Here is a 15,000-nt window from a genome sequence, read left to right on the forward strand (position 1 = left end):
CACCACCTCTCCTATCGCTTTTACCACGGGCTTCTGCGAGTGTTATATATTTGTGCACATCAAGGTAATCGCCGTCTTCTCTCTTTTAGCTTTGTGCAGATTCTGTCCTGCTCCTCCATGACCTGAGTGGGCAGCCGAGCGGCGAGGCGTTCATCACGTTTTCCTCGCCTGAACTTGCCAGCCAGGCAGTGCTTGAAAAGCACAATCATCACTTGGGTGATCGACCGATATCACTCACGCTCATTTGATCACGCCGGATCTCACCTTCACTGGAACCTCACCTGTGCTTACCATCACTCTTTTGGCTACTTTTGAGGACTTTCATTTTCTACTTTCTTTTGTCTTGTGCAGACTAAAATGTTGGCTGCCGCTTCCGTGAGTCACATAATTGGAAGAATTAAATATAAAGTCTAATAGTTTGGGGATTAAAAGAGGAATACTTTATATGTTGGTTTAATGTTACTGTTGTACTGTAGCAATCATTTTAATTTTTTTATATTTATTTTGAGCTTTGACATGAAATGGTCTTTAAGTTGGGTTTGGCACAGATTTCCTAATTCTCACATGTGAATGTACATGTACCATGTTCATGATATCTCCCAAAACGAGCAGCCCTTTATTTGCTTTGTTTGAACTTGATTGAATATATTTGTCGCACCTTTGTGTTGCACAATATTTCTTCCGAATAAACGTTTTGATTATCCTTGTAACTTCTGATTATCCTTATCATATTATCTCTTCCCAATGAATACAGCTGTGCAGCTGCTTCTCTGTTGATCTGGAAATGATCAGATGTTTGGTCTGACAAATGGCATTTGCAAAACATTTGGCATATTTTGTATTAAGCCAGCACATGGCAGCATCATGTGTACAGGTAGCATCATGTGCTGGGGCCCCATGGTTATGCCCCTGATGCAGTCAGGGGAATTTGGATGCAGAGGTAGTTTGCCGAGTGTTTCATCACCCAATTTGATGAGTGTTTTTGCAAAGCTGCTCTGTTCTTGAAGATGGTAGGTAATGGACAAGTACAATTGTTAAACTGTCCACAAAAACGAAAGGGTACAAAGCTTCCTTTATTTTGCTCATTACTTTAAAGATGTACAAGTCTATTTGTATCATCGGTAAGGTTCAAAAGCAGCATCCTTGTATGTGTGTTCCAAAAAAAGCTTTACATTTGCATGTCTCAGGTTATGTACAGTTTGTGCTCATCTCAAAACACACCTTTCCACACCTTCTACCATTACCATCAGCACGATGGAGACAAACACTGGTTCACAACCTGAAGGAGGTGCGAGTTCTCCAACGCTGCAGCAACACGCTCCTTGTCAGCCAACTGTTTGTTCACTGCACACACGGCAAATTCCAAGATCTTTCATTGAGGATCTTCAAAATACTTATCAAGGTGAGTCCAAGACGATAATCATGTACTTCCGAATGAAGCAGGTGTAATGTGAGGCAAACTGATTTAAATTTCTTATGTTGTAACCAAATTCTTTGCTCAGTTTTTGTTTTTCCCAGTAACGGCCTCAATCGGCCGAGCGAAGTGAGGTCGATTATTCCTGCTAAGTGAAATGCCCTGCAACCCATGCCTGCAGAAGACTTTTTTTTGGAACTCTGGCCTCTTCCATGCAAACGTGCAACTTTGTTGAAAAAACAAAACAAAACAAAATTCTCTGGGGAGGTGCTCCAATGTTAAGTTTGCCAATCACTCAAGTGGTAATGGAGAAAACGAATTTAAAGGTGAAAGTTAAGGGTTGGGGGTAGGGGGGGGGGAGGAAAAACAAAAGTGAGGACCTTGGCCCTTCCACAACATGGTTGTCAATGACATGCTTGTTACTTTTTTTTTCTTGAATACAGTCTCGTATCATGGAAGGAGCAAGGTGATTGAGGGTAGAATGTAATGTGGGAAGGAAGGCTAACATGGGTATGAGGAGGATTGAGATGAGGCAAAAATATTCTGGAAAGATAGGAGGCAAGAGTTCCTCAATGAGTCAATGCATTCTGTTTAGCTTGGATCTTACAGGTTGTGTTAAAGGATGAGTGATTAATGTAATCAAAAGATGACCTTTGGTTTTTTATTTTTTCTTTGGGTCAAACACATGTTCTTACAAACAAAATATGAAACAAGTATACAACTACTCCATGTACAGGGTGACTGTTCATACGATCATATGGCTTGTTGAATGATGGGGCTGGCAGAGCAGTTTGGAGGTCTGCACACACCTGTGGCAGGGTAGTTTACAGGTACATTCCAGCCTGTTTGAATCCTGACCGAGCTATAAACCGTCATCCTGGTGTTTTGCAGGCAAGCAGATTCATCGTGTGCACCATCACGAACAAGACCCATCTGCTTGCATTAGCATGAATTAGTGTACGTTAAATATGCCACGGTGTTATTTGAGATGAGTGGGTGAGTTATCACCGGCACCCTTAACAAATTGCACATTCCTATCACCAAGTTGAGCCTGATCAGAGCTGGCAAGCCTGTGTGTGAAACATTTAGGTGGAGAACGTTCCCCTGCTGACTCCGTAAGGTGGGAATAATTGCGGCAGTTAAAAGTGCAGTCGCCAGTCATAGTGGAAAGGTTGAAGAGGGAGTAAAATGGTGTGTACTGTACATGGAAATGATGAAGAGAAAAGGTGTAAAGAAAAACTGCATTCATGCAATGGTTGATCTAAATTGAACATTCAAATCGAGCTTCAATCAACCTCACCTTGATTGAAGCTACATTCAGATCGGGGGAAGAGGGATGAAGGGTGGGTAAACCCAATGGGATTTTTAGTTTGATATCACTGATTAGCTATCGATATGGAATGAAGAACTCGTCTTGCTGGTGAAGGCGATTGTTGATCTCCATTGACAGACAGACTGGTGGATGAAATCAACAAAGCTTAGGTATGGTAACCGTGGTGAGAAGCAAGGAAAAGCTGACATTTTGGGTGTTAACCCTTTGTTGGAGCAAAAGAGATTGAGGTAAATTTAAGTTGCTGGAACTGACAATATAAATGTGCTCATTCTCAAACTGTGTATCTGGCTTGGTCTTTTACTATTCTTCTGTGGATCCTTGTGGGGTCACATGCCCCTATTTTGGAAGGTCGCTCGTATTATTCCACTCTGCAAGTACAGTGCCAAGACGGTCGATCTGAACTCCAGAGCCATAATAGTCCGTGAGCTGGACCCCCAAATTTCAGAGATCGATATCAAATGAGGGGCAAAGCGGCATGTCACTTTTTTTGGTAGGTCATAATGTTTAGTTTCGGAAATCACTTGCTGGCCCTTCATGCAGGTTCGTTTTAAAGTGATATCCGCTCGGGGGCACTAGTGGGGTGTAAAAATAACAATTCCTTTTTTTGCGGTATTTTACGTCTATTCATATAATATCCTGCATCTTATCCAATGCTCGACTGAGATGATTTCCTTTTATAAAGTAGATAAATCCTTAAATTTAGAGTGGAAATTAACTGCAAATGAATTGAATTTCAAACGTTTAAATGCGATTTTTCTCTTATTTCACTGCACGCAGCTAATATCCGTTTTGTCAAGTTTGTTTTATGCCAAAATATATACATCTTTCTAATATTCTTGCGAGTTTGTAAGTTGAAATATTGTCGGAAATTGGAATCTGGTGAGTGAGTTGATATCGAAGCTGGAATCGTTCCGATGGTGTAAATATTTGTAAGGTGTTCTCACTTTGAATTTTACACTTATGTGGTAAATCGAGGTAGTCTGAGCCGAATACTCTGTCTCCGTTGTCCTTTGGCTGTGTATCAATCACCACATCCTTCAGCCCTATTCTTGTAAGACTCTAGTACATATTATAATGCAATTGTCGTGCACGTACGCACTTGCAGTTGGCCCACGTCTTCCGTTTCAGGCCATGAAGGCAATTTGTGAAGAATGTCAGACACTTGTGTATATGCTCTTTTGCGACTATCTTATTTGATTCTATTCTTACAAAACTGCTTGGTGGAGTTTTCCAGATAGATTAACATTAAAACGTATTTGTGTTTTTCTTTTTTAAGGTGAAACTGCCCTGCCAGTGGATCACATCAGGTAATGGATTCCGATGACTATTCCCCAAGGCCCACAAAGCGCCAGAAAGCTGATGTTGGAACCTGCATTATTTGTGGGCATAAGGTTTAAGCCAGCTGATTAAGCTGATTAAGCTACCCAGCTGATTAAGCCAAATGGACAGTCTTCTTGGCTATCACTTCTGGATGCTGCAAGGATAAGAGGATTCGAGCCTATTTTGAAATTGGAGTCTGACACGGGGGAAGTTCCTGATATTCGGTTTGAACGAACGTGTCATAACAACTTTACCCACAAAAAGTCACGAGACAGACTTCAGAAAACTGATCATGGAGGACCGGCCCCTACTACGGAACACCGCCATGCCCCGAGAGGTAAAGCTCCTATTGCAGAGAGCAGGGTGTATGAGGCCAAGTGTATCTTTTGTCAGAAAGATAAGTATGAAAAGGTTACTCATTCTCGTGAAAAGCTGGTTCAATGTAGGGATCTCCGTGCTGACGAAGCTGTACGAAATGCAGCCAAACAGAATACAACTCGAGAAAGGTCTACTGAAGAAGGAAAGGTCGACGAGAGGATATTGGCCCTCACATCTCGTGACATTGTTGCAGCCGAAGCACAATACCACAGAACATGTTACAGAATCTACACACGATCTCGATTAAGTGAAGAGACTGAATCCAACGTTCACACAATAAACGAGGAAAGTGAGTTTTGGCTGGTGGAGTCAAACGCGTATAATGAACTCTTTGAATTTATTCGCCTGGATCTGATGAAACAACCGAGACTCGTTATATTAACTGATCTCCGAGACAGGCTTGAATGTAGCATGCGAAGCCAGGGCATTACGGAGATCAAACAATCCACCAAAAAGAATCTGAGACTAAACCTCGAGGATGCATTTGGTTCAAGTCTGCTGATGTCATTGCTGGCAAAGAGACGCATAGTTGTGATACCAGACACCCTCAGTCAGGAAACCTTGGCCAAGGACTACGTTCTCTTGAAGGAGACTGGAGAAAAACAGACACAGGACCTTGACGAACAGGACAAACAAGTTGTCTCAACGGCCACATACATACGAAATGTTACTAAAGCTGATGAGTGTCAGCAACCATGGCCTCCTCATCCGAGTGAACTTGATGACAACTATGTGACCATTCCTCATCCCTTGCATTTATTTCTCCATTGTCTGTTGAGCGGTGAGTGCGACACCACTGCTGGTTCGTCACGCACGCACCAGGCTGGTTTCTTCAGTAGCCCAACACATCATTTTCAAGGTAACCTCAGGCAGGGTGAGACCAGCCAAACATGTCCTCCTGCCTTGGGCAGTCAAATCAACAACGGGAAACGTTGAATTGGTTAAGATCATGAATCGCTTGGGACATGGGATATCTTACACGAAACTTGAAGAGATCGATACTGCCCTATGCATGACGAAGCTTGATACTCAGAAAGATGGTGATGGAGCTATTCTACCCACTGGTACGTTTCCGTCTGTCCCAACAGTCTTGGCATTCGATAACATTGACAGGCTCGAAGAGACATTAAGTGGAGAAGGCACTTCTCATAGAATCAATGGAATAATTATCCAGCCAAAGGTGTATGGCCCACAGCAACCACCAGAACGAAGAGGTATAGGGGAGCAAAGGCGACGGTCTCTACCTCCACAAACCGAGATTAGGCTAACTTTCTTTTCTCGCCAGCGGAAATGCCCTCCAGCTATAATACCTCGAGAGGAAACACAACTTGAGAATACCGCAGCAGCTTGACCCAACGGATGGTGTCTTGACCCTTGTCCATTAACTTGAGAACACTGCACGCTAAAGCAACTTTGCTTGGTCATTGTTGCGGCAAGCCAACACAGCTGATCAGAAGGTATGTGCCTGGACTGGCTTCAACATACAGACACGTGAACTTCCCGAAGGAACCTCGAAGGACACCATTGGCTCTCTTCCGACCATCAACGCCCCAGCCACCGAAATCTCAACTGTTCATCAGATTTTGAAACAAGTTCTCGACGTCATAAATGCATTGGAAATATCAGCAGTTTCTTGCATATTCGACCAAGCACTGTACGCAAGAGCAGCCGAGATTGTGTGGGCAAATCAGGACCTCTATCAGCCAGTTGTACTAAGGATGGGAGCGTTCCACACCGTCTGCAACCTGTTGTCAGTGAATGGCAAACGATTCGGTGATGCTGCTCTGTGTGACCTTGCAGTCGAGTGTGGCATCATAGCAGAGGGATCCATAGTACGAGTGCTGGAAGGTCGGCATTACAACCGTGGGGTGAGACTCCATAAGATTGTCTTTGAGGCGCTCCTTCGTCTAATGTGGAATGGATTCTTTGAATGGTTAGAAACCAATCCAAAACTGAGGCCAGTACTGCAGGAGGCCTTGGAGCAGGTACAAGGTGTTGCGGAGAAACTGGATGTCTTCCTTTGAATCCTTATTGGGACAGTCGGCAGTAGTACGTATCCTGGACCTGTTCAACGTCTACTACGAACAGATGCGAAGTGAGAACAGCATTCAACAGACCACTTGCAGCATTCTGGGTATCGTACTTGGACTTGGTGGAAACACTACTCGGTCTCATTCGTGCCACGAGGGAAGGGAACTGGCCACTCTACCTTCATTCCATTCGCTGCCTCATCCCATGGAGTTTTGCCTATGACACTTACGCCAGGTACCTCTCAATATACCATGCACAGATGTCACGCCTTGAGGAAACCAATCCTGATGTCCACCAACAGATGGAAAGCGGAGGATTTTCCGTGCAGATGAGTTCATGCAATCCATTCGGACGGATACCTGTGGATCAGGCACTCAAAGAAATCGTAAAGAAGGACACGCAAACACCGGGTGGAACTCGCGGCTTTTGCCTCAAACCAGAAACCGTTGCCAAATATTACCTCTCTGCCGAATACAGAAGTATTGCCATGAGGCAGATCCGCGAATTTGTTGACGGCATCGACATTAGGAAGTTAGTTAGTTAGTTCTCGTATTAGGAAGGACGAAAGAGATGTGCAGTCAGTAGTTGGATTACTAGAGCACGAGTGGGTCCAACCGTTTTCGTGGTTGATTTGCATTTCCACTGGAAGGACAGTCCCGGCTGATGTCAAGCGAGATCTCCTCGATGCCAAAGAAAAGGGACAGTAGGCGTATCTGGAGTTTGTAAACAAACGTCGAGCTCAGGTTGTTGCCTTCTTTGATCCATTGCAAAAGTTAAAGCTAAAGACATTCGCATCATTGCAACCGAAGAAAAAGGCTTCAGCAGCAGATAAGGTAACGATGCTTAAAGCAGATAATCACTTGTTCAGGAGAATGCTACTCATAGCACAGAGCAGAAAGCTTGAGATAGAACAGGTGTTACAACATCCATTGGGTCCGATACCGTGGGCTTTGGCAAACAATGACGGGACATTGAAAAAGACAGACAAGGCAAAACTAGCAAGGCACATTGATAAGGATATCTCTCCTGCAAATGACGTTGCGTTACTAAGTGCGTCTATCATTGACGGCATGGCCCTGGTCCATGAGTGGTGACAACAGAACATTTGCAGAAGTTTCCGAGGAGCTGTTCCAAACTGTCTTGCAGACCTACCCAGCCAGCAAACGCATAGACGTAGTCTTCGATGTCTATTGGGATTTCTCCATCAAGAATGCAGAACGAGTAAAGCGTGGTTCATCTCAAGGAGTCCTGTTTTCGGTTATCATCCCAACACATAGAATAAAGAACTGGAGGCGTTTGTTGGCATGTTCTGCGAGCAAGGAAAACCTTACCCACTTCTTTGCTCAGGACTGGCAGAATAAACAGAACAAACTTGGTGGGAAGGAGCTGTTTGTGACATATGGTAGCAAGTGCTTCAGGATTACAGAGGATGGAGTCACATTGGATGTTCAGCAACTTGCTTCAAACCAGGAAGAAGCTGATACGCGGCTGTTGCATGCAGCTCATGCTGGGAAATCCAAATTCAAGTCAGTCGTCATAGTGTCAGAAGACAATGATGTCTTGATCTTGTGTCTGGCATTCTGCAGGAGGATACCGTGCAGGCCATACATGCGCGTCGCTGCAAAGGGCAGGAACAGGATACTTAGCATTGACAAAATGGAAGAAATGATGGGGGATGAAGTTTGGCCTTGCCTGGTCTACATGCATATACTGGATGCGATAAGGTCAGTGCCTTTTCTGGTGAAGGCAAAATCAAAGCCTTCAAGCTGATGTGCAAGGAAAAGGTGTTCCGCGATACTTCCGCTGCTCAAGGCGAAACCTGGTCCCTCACAATTGACATGTTGTCGGCACTGGAGTCATTCACCTGTCACCTATCTGCAGCCAGGACTCCCGAGACGGGCGTGAATGCCCTGAGGTTCAGCATGTGACGAGCAAAGAAGGGGGGAGTCGAGTCTGGACAACTACCTCCATGCAAGGACTGCCTGGAACAACATGCACATCGAGCAAACTATCAGTGTGCAGCCTGGCGACGGAGCTTAGAGGCCAATCCTGATGTGCCAGCTCCTGAGCCTGGGTATGGCTGGGTCGTTTTAGACGACAGCAATCTGGATGTTCTGTGGATGAGTGGTCCACCTGCACCACAAGTAGTACTCGAGTTCATGTCATGAAAATGCCGCCGTGTTTGTGAACTCCCAACCTGCAAATGTATGGTCAATGGCTTGAAGTGCACAGACGAGTGTCGGCTGAAAGACTGTACCAATATGACAGATGACATAGAGGACACCCTTACCGATGGCTATACTTCAGAGGAAGAATCTGACAGTGGGGAAGAATAAGTGCAAAGTTCAGAATCAGACAGCTGTTATCATTGCCTCCCACTATGTTGTATGTAATTACCATTGAACCGTAGTAGTGAACATTGTATTTTCGGGGTACTTGCGGCTAATTACTTATGGCCACAAGTCTGCAGTGTCAAAAAAGAGAAAGATCAAGTCTGGTTTAGTCTGTCGTGCGTTCCGAATCATATATTTGGGGCCTGTTACATCCCCCCGTCGGATTCCCCATACTTTCAACTCAATGTTTTTTTTCTACCATACATGAAAAATGCATTAACGAAGAAAAGGTATTTATTATGGGCGACCTTAATGCACGAATACCAAACCTCGAACGTTTTAACTCGCAAAACGGTTATTACACAAGAAACCCAGACACTAGATCAAACCAACACGGTCAAATTATTTTCGATTTGTGCAAAGAGTTGAACGTTCAGCCTATAAACCACTTTAATAACAATCTTCACTGTGACGGTGGGATGACATTTCGACAACGTAAGATATGGATCTCGCAATAACACTGGACCTTGTGCTCTTCAGAAAGCATCTCGTTAATAAAATCATTTGAAGTTATTCGAGATGAAAATCTCCCGGCTAATCATGCAGTCCATGATAGCTCTTCCGTTACAACTATAATGAACAGCGATCCGTCTTCCGTTACAAAATATTGCCATAAAGTTCTTAAACAGATTTACGACTATTGATTCTTAACAAAAGTAAAATTTTTCATCTTGACTTATAGCATACCGCTCCATGAACACGACTAAATTCAGTTTATATTAATGGACTACTACTATATATCTAAGATGTGTATACTTTCATGCTTTACCCTCTGTGTGTGATGGTGGTCAATAAATAATAAAAAAAAACCAATATCACCCCCAGGGTGACCAGTATCTTGCCGAAATGTGAACATGAGTGACTTATTTATTCGATTAAAGTTACTCAAAAAATAAGGGTTTCGTGGACCTTGATGCTTGACCTTTTTGTGACCTTGACCTTTATATTTTCGTACGGTTAATGGTATCTCTCCAGGACCGTTGTATATGAAATATCAAGAGATTTTGATGAGAACTGAGGAAATAAAATTTTCATGAAAAATCCGTTTTTTCGTCATGATGTCATCAAATGACGTCATAGTGTCAAAATTTTGACAGATCTGGAAAGCACTTATCAAGCGCTTTCATTTGAGGTATTACACGATATGGTATCTAAGATTTCAAAATTTGACCTTGGGGTCAAAAACTTTCGACCTCCGGCGCTAACCATGAAGGTCAAGGCCGATCGCCACCAAAAATTAATCAGCTGAGCGCCAGACCATGAACTATATTCCCATGAAGTTTGAAGACGATCCGATTAAAATTACTCAAAAAATAAGGGTTTCGTTGACTCCCTTGATTTGCGACAAAGTGACCTTGACCTTGACCTTTAACCTTGACCTTAAATTTTATGCGCTGAAAGGGACCTCTATAGGCCTCTGATATGCGAAGTTACAAAAATTTCCAATGATAATAATAATTGGACAGCGGCAGTATGCTTTAACATATTGTGATGTCGGCGTGACATTTTCTATGCTGACTGCAATCAACGGCACTTTTATTTGGCACAGACTTGCCTCTTCCCATTTCAGTTTGCAAATCGAGAAAATGCCGACGAGTATGGGCTCCAGTCGAACTTCTGCAAAGTCGGTCTCGTTGATTTTAAAGATATTGGAGAAAAAACGCGTTTGAAAATTGAAAAAGTAGTTCATTATCATTAAATAAATTACATATATAACGTAATTACACCATATTATTGTCATCAAAACACAAATTGATCTTGACAGTTAGATAAAATATACATTTTACTTCGCAAACCTGCAAAGAAAAAAAAATCGGTTAGTTTGACCCTCAAAGAGCGCCCCCTCGCGGATAACGCCTAAAAACGAACATGGATGATGGGCCAGCAAACATTTTCGTGAAATATAAGTTATTTCTCACCAAAAAAAAGTAAGGTCTCCCTTTGCCCCAAATTTGATACTGAATTTTTGTCTCGCTCACGGACTATAACCCTTCATGCCATCAGCAGCAAGGTAATGCAGGGTGCATGTGCAAGGACTGTTATCCATGTCAGATGATTGGATCATTTGATTTGTCACATGAAACACACTGACGCATGGTCAATCACTGTGATGACCACTGTAACGAGGGGTCGTGGTCCATACGAGTGTGTGAATGTGTGTTCCTACCTGCATGTTCAGAAGCATGTGTGCCAGGAGTGATGTGGACATCCACCTTGGGGAAAGGATTGGGGGGAGAAGGTGCATTTGGAATGAATACAAGCATGTCAAACTATCGTGAGAAAAGAAACATTCCAAAAACTTGCTGTCTGAAAAAAAAAAAAAGAAAAAGGAAAAAAAAAAAAACGGTCGAATTGACTTTATCGAATGTGTGAGAATACATTTCCTGGTTTAAAAATAAAAAACAGACAAGTGGCTATCGTTGGTTGGCTATCGGCACGATCCCTCGTGAATAGCAATAAAACAAAGTCTTGAAATCCATCATTACTGCTGATGAGGTGTTCCCTCTTTTCAAACATCTTCTTCTTCTTTCATGTGGAGCACAAAGCTACATGGGAGCATCAGTGGCTGAGGGTGTGGCTGTGTCCTTGCTGCAATGCCCTCTGAAGGTTCGAGCAAGAATCGGGAATTCGTTCATGATGCCGGCGATAGCTCGCCTACTCTTTGTGAAGTCACCGTGGGATCTTTAACGTCCACCAACCGGCAGACAGGATGCCCGTTTGACATCCATGAGGAATGACACACACATTGAGTCATCTTGCCTCTGAAACAATGGTATGACAGTTTGTAGCTTGGCTGACATTCAAACCCAGGCTCGACAGCTTGTATTGGTGGTGAGTGCATACCTCTCGGCCATCTTGCCAGCCCTTTCAAACAGCTTGATCCCTCACCATGAGTTGACTCTGTCCCAGTCACTAGACTATGGATGTGCTGCTGCTCCTCCCTCAGATAGTGGGTAGGCCTAAATCTTAAACAAAAGGTGAGGATTGTCTCCCTGGCCATATAATCGGGTATACGGTTCAGTCTGGCATCCCACTGTACCTTGCTTGTCCAGCTTGCTGCGTGCGGTATACAAGGCCACCTTCATACCTGGCTTTCTCCTTTCCTCCTGTCAAACAGTCAACACTTTGCTAACAACATATTTTCTTATTAACTTCCAGTTGAGGCAGGCTGGATGCTGCTGGACACCCAGGCAGCATTTTTGACATGATCTTGTTTGTCTTAAACATAAACATAAACCACCTCCCCGATGCTCCAGCAAACCCTCGCTTCTTTTTTGCACATGATGCCACATTGTTCCGTGCAGTGCCCCATCCCATTGATAAGCAGACAGAAGCTGTGTCACCTTATGGTGATTTGGAATTTATTAGATGCTGGTCTGACAAATGGAACCCATCTTTCAACCCTGGCAGATTCAGTGTTGATGATGGTAAAACAAGCCCACCTTTCTGTTTCCACACTCATCCACTCATTGGAAGAGGTTGTCGCTGGAGCATGATTCTGGTGAAGATCCAAATCCGGATCTGGATACGAGAATTATTTAATTTTCAAAGTGATTCTTCACCATTGAGAGGACCAAAAATTATATAGTACTGTATGGCATGACATTTCAAAAATGTATTGGGCCCGATATGTTCTCATGGATCAGGAATTACGTGGTGGAGATATGCGCTCTACCGAGTGCCCTTCAAGTTATGCAACGTGGTGGTGATGGTGTATTTCCAAGCACATGGAAGATGACCAAGTGCAAATGACAGGGTGAAAAGGGCAGAGAGAGGGTGTGCAGGACCAGCAGAGCAGGTTTTGAGGACACGTGAGCTGATGCCGTCCAGTGCAGTGGCAGAGTCAGAGTCGAGGGTTGAAAAAAACCTTTCTCCACCTTCTCAGGTGCAAAAGACAGTCCAGGAGCAGTTGGGTACAACAGTGAATGGTGGGTACCGAGAATGAGGGGTTGGGGACACAAGATTTGGAAGGAGATGCAGAATTGAAGCATTCAGCCTTCTCACAAGTAGAGTCGGCTGTGGTGCCATTTGAAGAAAGGGAAGCGATGGCAGGGGAGTATACTCCAGAGACGGTTTTAACAACGTGAAATGCATTCTCACAGTTACCCTCTCCTTGTTAAACTCCCAAAATGCAGGCTCACCACACAACTCCACATTTTTCCCCCTCTTTTCTTCCATTTATGGGACTGCCTTCCTTGGGTAGTTCAATCTCACACTTCCCTTTCAGGGCTTCATGTTGGTGGACACTATGATCACGGAACCACATTCTCAATCCTTTATACCCCCATTAACTATACCTAACCCTTGTAGGTCACTATGTCCATCTGTCTCACTCATTCATTCCTTCCTTCTATGAGTCTGTCTGTTCATTCATCCCCTTGCTTGTTGCCTCCCATATTGTCCCACCTTTTCCTTTCCCAATCTGTCCCCATTTCCCCACAGTTACTTCAGTCCTTCATGAGCATACATTTAGTATCCAAGATTCACTTTGTTCAATTAAAGTGACAGTCTTGCCAACAATGACCAACTTAACAACTTGTGTCCAATGGAAGAAGGGAGTATTCCCTTTTAGCCAAGTTCGACAGTCAGGTGTGGTTGGGGAAAAAATAAAAATATATATTTTTTAAAAGGGTCCATGGTTGGAATTGGAGCCCAAGGCGAGCGCGTACTTTAAAGCGAGCAGGTAGTGCACGAAGAAGCTTCACACGGATCGATAGGCCAATGAGCGTTGCCATGCTGCAATGTGGAATTGTTGGCGTGAAAGCGACATCGACTTTACTTTCCGCATCATTCACCTATGTGGGGTTGGGGGTGAAAATGTGTGAGCAAGGTACGAGTCAAGCAATCTTTTAAATAGAAACTGTTAAATTTTGAATCTCTCAATGTTGATGTGCTAAACTCTGTCAATATGCTCATACACAATCAATAACGAGATAGCTGCGATCACAAAATGATCGCCAAGGGAAAACCACCCTCGGATTACCCTTGGCGATCGCCCACGATCCAACGATGGCCATTTTTTTTGGGGGGGGGGGGCACCATATGATCTTGACCTTCCTCATTTAGAAACAGAGAATAAATTAAGAAACTGTGTCCGTCTACTATCTATCCATAAAACTGACGTCACGAAAATCAGAGAAAAACATTTTTTAATTATGTTTTTGTTTAATTTGCTCACAATCCGATAAAAAGTAGGTGAACGATACTAATCAAATACCAGGTGCACAACCTCGGTGCAGGTACACAATTATGACGCAATAACATCTTAGAAAGGCCAAGTGGCCTTTAAGATCCCACATTGGCAAAATTGAGCGTTATTTATTTATTTTTCAGACCACCATTTCATGTTGACCTTTAACCCGGAGAGAGGGACGACGCAACTCGTGCGTAAATGCGCCTTGCTCCAAGTTATCTTGAGAGGGCAATTTCGTACCGATCGGACAAACTTTAAATCGAATGTTCGTGGAGAAAAATGTTAAAACGTCTAATTAGGTCATGACCTTAAAATTAGGTCATGACCTTAAAATTAGGTCAATGTCAAAAAAAACTTGCGTCGACCCGACATTAGTCGTATTCCCATTATTGATGAAAAATTTAATTTTTAGAGTCCTTAATCAGCAAAAATTAAATAGGTAAATCAAACAAGAGGGACAAGACCACCTGGACACGGAGCTCCTCCACGACGTTCAACTGTTCCAGGGTGAGTGGATGTTCCGGGTCATTTATACAGCGAACTAGGTCTGCATCGGTGGAGTCAACGGTCCATCAACGTGGACATGAGGGTCTCTTAACGGGTCCAATGGCGGTGGCGAACTGGTCCGTGTGAACGTGCCGATAAAAAGGATACCAAACACTTCTCTGTCGTCGATGGGGTCCGACACGAGGTCGTCTTCTTCCTCCGGGGTCACGTCCCTCTCTTTCGCACGCTGGAACACCAAGGGACTGGCGTTCTCCAACATCCTTAAACCTCCTAACCAAGAAACCGTCACCACACTCACTGGACGGACACGAGGTTCTTACCGACGAGGTTCAAGAATCATAATAATAAGAAGAAGAATAACAAGCAGAAGAAGAAGAAGAACCAACATGGCGCCCCACATTGCGATCCCAGGAACGCAGGACGTTGTCCC

General features: G+C 43.7%; 2 protein-coding genes across 2 annotated transcripts in view; one reads left to right on the plus strand and one right to left on the minus strand.

The window, feature by feature from the left end:
- Positions 1-702, plus strand: part of LOC147021976 (epithelial splicing regulatory protein 1-like) — a 60,266-nt gene extending 59,564 nt beyond the window's left edge. Inside the window, exon 15 of the mRNA XM_085892470.1 lies at positions 90-702. Coding sequence (XP_085748596.1) covers positions 90-248 — 159 coding nt within the window. The 3' untranslated portion in view covers positions 249-702. The remainder of the gene's footprint in view (positions 1-89) is intronic.
- A 352-nt stretch (positions 703-1,054) lies between these two features.
- CIAO2B (cytosolic iron-sulfur assembly component 2B) lies at positions 1,055-14,994 on the minus strand. The gene is made up of 5 exons (XM_085892475.1): positions 14,718-14,994; positions 14,531-14,610; positions 13,540-13,665; positions 11,037-11,082; positions 1,055-1,344 (listed from the first exon to the last, which is right to left on the minus strand). Exons 1-5 carry the CDS (start codon positions 14,827-14,829, stop codon positions 1,247-1,249), a joined length of 462 nt encoding a protein of 153 aa, XP_085748601.1. The 5' UTR covers positions 14,830-14,994; the 3' UTR covers positions 1,055-1,246.
- Positions 14,995-15,000: the final 6 nt, after the last annotated feature.

The sequence above is a fragment of the Eptatretus burgeri genome, chromosome 8 (assembly GCF_056783735.1).
Source record: "Eptatretus burgeri isolate ZD-2024b chromosome 8, Ebu_testis_v1, whole genome shotgun sequence".
In the NCBI taxonomy this organism is placed as follows: Eukaryota; Metazoa; Chordata; class Myxini; order Myxiniformes; family Myxinidae; genus Eptatretus; species Eptatretus burgeri.

Excerpts from the sequence above, each read along its gene's own strand:
- CIAO2B (XM_085892475.1), bottom strand. The coding sequence starts at position 14,829 with ATGTTGGAGAACGCCAGTCCCTTGGTGTTCCAGCGTGCGAAAGAGAGG. Across the intron at positions 14,611-14,717 it reads CGACGACAGAGAAGTGTTTG|ACCTAGTTCGCTGTATAAAT; the intron begins GTATCCTTTTTA and ends CCACCGATGCAG. Across the intron at positions 11,083-13,539 it reads CACTACCTGCTCGCTTTAAA|GTGGATGTCCACATCACTCC; the intron begins GTACGCGCTCGC and ends CCTTTCCCCAAG.